This window comes from Capsella rubella, unplaced genomic scaffold, assembly GCF_000375325.1.
Source record: "Capsella rubella cultivar Monte Gargano unplaced genomic scaffold, Caprub1_0 scaffold_4, whole genome shotgun sequence".
Taxonomy (NCBI): domain Eukaryota; kingdom Viridiplantae; phylum Streptophyta; class Magnoliopsida; order Brassicales; family Brassicaceae; genus Capsella; species Capsella rubella.
In genome coordinates, this window is record NW_006238920.1 from 9,975,300 (window position 1) to 9,978,333 (window position 3,034).

A 3,034-nucleotide genomic window follows, 5' to 3' on the forward strand; every position below is an offset into this window, starting at 1 on the left:
AGTGATCACTGTTTCTTCAAATTACATACAACCATTTAAAAACGATGGTCAAGCTTTTGCTTGTTTAAAATATTTGTCTAGGATGGGTGGCTGGTGTGGTTCTAGACTGGCCTGCTCCTCATTTGTGTCAACTTCTTTGTTAATATTTCCTTTTAGGTTGATATTTTCTTGTATATCTTTTTCAAAAAGTTTGTCTTCTTCACTCTCGACTGCGTCTGCGTCTGCGTCGACTTGTAGTGATTCAACGTTTCTAGTTTCGCTGGTCAACGAGAGTTTTAGTCATTAGATGTGACGCATAAGTATAACAAACTGATCTTATTTTTTGTTAGAAATGCATTAATAACTTATTATAATTGGAAGAATGAAGTTTCAACCAGATGCGATCTGAAAAAAAGATTTTTTGGTACCCTCGTATATGAGTTTTTCTTTATAACAACATGTACCAACAGTCCAACACCATGTGCCCCGGTTGTTAAATACAAAGATTCTTGCAATAAAAAACGAGGTACCGTACTGCATTATATATTAGTTAAGAAATTGGAAAATTTTGATCTGAATTTGAATGTTACAATACTGAATTGCATCGTATACAAAAAAATTGTATATAACCAAAAGAGAAAATTATGGTTGGTACTTATACATATATACTAATCATTTATCACTCGTTCATACCAAAAGATATGAAAATTATTGTTGGTACTTATACGTATTATAATGGAATGCAAGTGGGAAATGAGAATAGCCATGTAACCTGTGACTTCATTGATATATTTGCAGTTTTCCATATATAGAAAGAATATTTTGATGAACATTTACCTCTATTATCTACATTGTGAACATCAAAAGTATGAAAAGAAGAAAACTAAAGAAAATTGGATTTGATCATATGAATACTCCACTAGTCTTTTTTCAACAGCATACGATGAATAACTCTCATATAAGTGATTGCACTCATAGAGAATTGGACTTGTTTGTATGTCTGTACGTTGTTTTCTTGGTTTTTCATCAGCATGGATATGCAAGAACCATGTTTCTTGGGAGACAAGGCGAGTCCTTCCAAACCCTAGCGTGTAACTTAAGCAGCTCCTTTGCCTTCTCTTTAGTTTTGCCCCCACAGCTTACTTGAAGCACAAGACAAAGCTTCGATACAACCCCTAACTGTAACATCTCGTTTAGCAAAGCAGGCGTCGCGCAGTACTTTCCCACTGACAACAGAACCCTTACGGCTCTATCGCTTGCCGTCTGCGAAACCCTAAGTATCTTCTTGCACACCACCGCTATGGCTGCTCCGTGCTTCAAGAACTCGGCTCTTCCCTCAGCACACTGACACAACAGATCAAGAACCACCATCGCCATCTCTGGACCTCTCCTATCTGATGAGAAGCTCTCGTCCATGAGAAGCTCGATTATCACAGAAATTACTCCAGCTTCTACGGCCTTGTGTCTGTTCCTTCCCCATGGACATATGTTCACCAATATATGCATCGCGGCTTTTGTCGCTTTGCGTGAGATCCGGTCGTCCAAGATCTCCACTACCTCAGTGAAGACCTCTGGCTTTAGAGTCATGATCTGCATTGGATCCGCTACTTCAAGAATGTTCTTGAGAAGTAAAGTTGCATAGACTCTGGATTCGTAGATCCCACGCTGCATGATCTTCGTCAACGACTTTACGATATCGTTACCTTTCTTGTTGTTTAAAAGATTCTTGAGGACTGCCTCTGAGGTCTCGAGATGGTAGAGTAAGTTGAGGGCTTCGTCGGTGAAACTCCCTAACCCATTTTCTGAGTCATTGCTTACGATGTTAGCCAAGAACTCTGGTACTCCGGCGGCCTCCAAACACCGCTTGTTAGTGGCGTTCTCCGACACAATCTGACGAAGTCGTTTGAGACACTTAACCTGGTTTTGATGCGAAGAGGCTGAATCTCTAAGGAGCTTTTCGATCTCAGCTTTACAGATCGGTGGTCTCGGGGTAGGTATCCTCTCGACGCCGTAAGAGGCGTTTAGGGTGCACCAAGATTGGATGAGACGGCGAAGAGTGTGGTTCGGGGTGAGATCGGCGTCGGTTATGTCTAGTTTGGTGACGGGACACAAGTTCTTCTTGCTAGAGAAAAGCCATTTCTCGATGCTGTCTCTGTCGTAGGTTATTCCGGTAGAGACTATCACCGGATCTTTCATAATCTCCAAAGAGATAGGGCAAAGGAAGAAGGGAGGAATCTCGATCTCTTCATCCATTAATCCTCCGGAGATATGATGAAGATGCTGCTGTGAGATTTGATGAGAGAAATAAGATGAATATAATGGTCAAAGAAGGAAACAAAACCAAGTTTTATATAAGTTTTTTGCTTGGTACAAGTTGTAGTAGTTGAGCTTGGGAAGATGTGAATTGGTTTGAATAAGTTAGGAAGAAGAGAGAAAGGAGGTTGGGTTTTATATATATAGGAGAGACATAAAAGATTCACGATGATTAAAAAAGTCAAAACACGGAAAATACAAATACTATTAGACACTCTTTGTAAAGCTGTCCCTATTGAACTAGTAGTATATCCTTTAAAAAAGGAAAAAAATGACCAGCCCATATATAAAAAACCAAAAGTTTATTAGAAATATTTTTCTAATAGAAGGAACGAACGAGGAACATAGATTTGACCTTTTTTTTTAGTTTCTCTGATGAGTTGGGTGGAGAAAAAAGAACACGTGAGACGTATGAAAAGGTTTGACTTTTCAATGAGAGATTGTAAACAAAACGGATAAGAAAATGGTGATAAAAGAGACTAGAGAGAGAGAGATAGAGAGAGCTATTGAGTTGGGTTGGGTCGTGGCGGTGGTGAAGACAAGACTCAACAATATTGGTGTCTGCTTTGTGTCTTTCTTCTTTATTATATTTGCTCACATGCCATAATTGATTGATTCTTCTTCCTTTCTTTATTTTTACACATTTTTGCCACCCGTTTTGACTTTTGATTTTCCCTTTTGCTGTGTCGCAATATATATTAGAGTGTATACAAGAAAGTTTAAGTACGGCCTTGTGTTTTTT

General features: G+C 39.0%; 1 protein-coding gene across 1 annotated transcript; it reads right to left on the bottom strand.

Moving 5' to 3' along the window:
- Positions 1 to 739: 739 nt before the first annotated feature.
- Positions 740 to 2,375, bottom strand: LOC17887576 (E3 ubiquitin-protein ligase PUB23). The gene has a single exon (XM_006295746.2). It carries the CDS (start codon positions 2,230 to 2,232, stop codon positions 1,006 to 1,008), a length of 1,227 nt encoding a protein of 408 aa, XP_006295808.1. The 5' UTR covers positions 2,233 to 2,375; the 3' UTR covers positions 740 to 1,005.
- Positions 2,376 to 3,034: the final 659 nt, after the last annotated feature.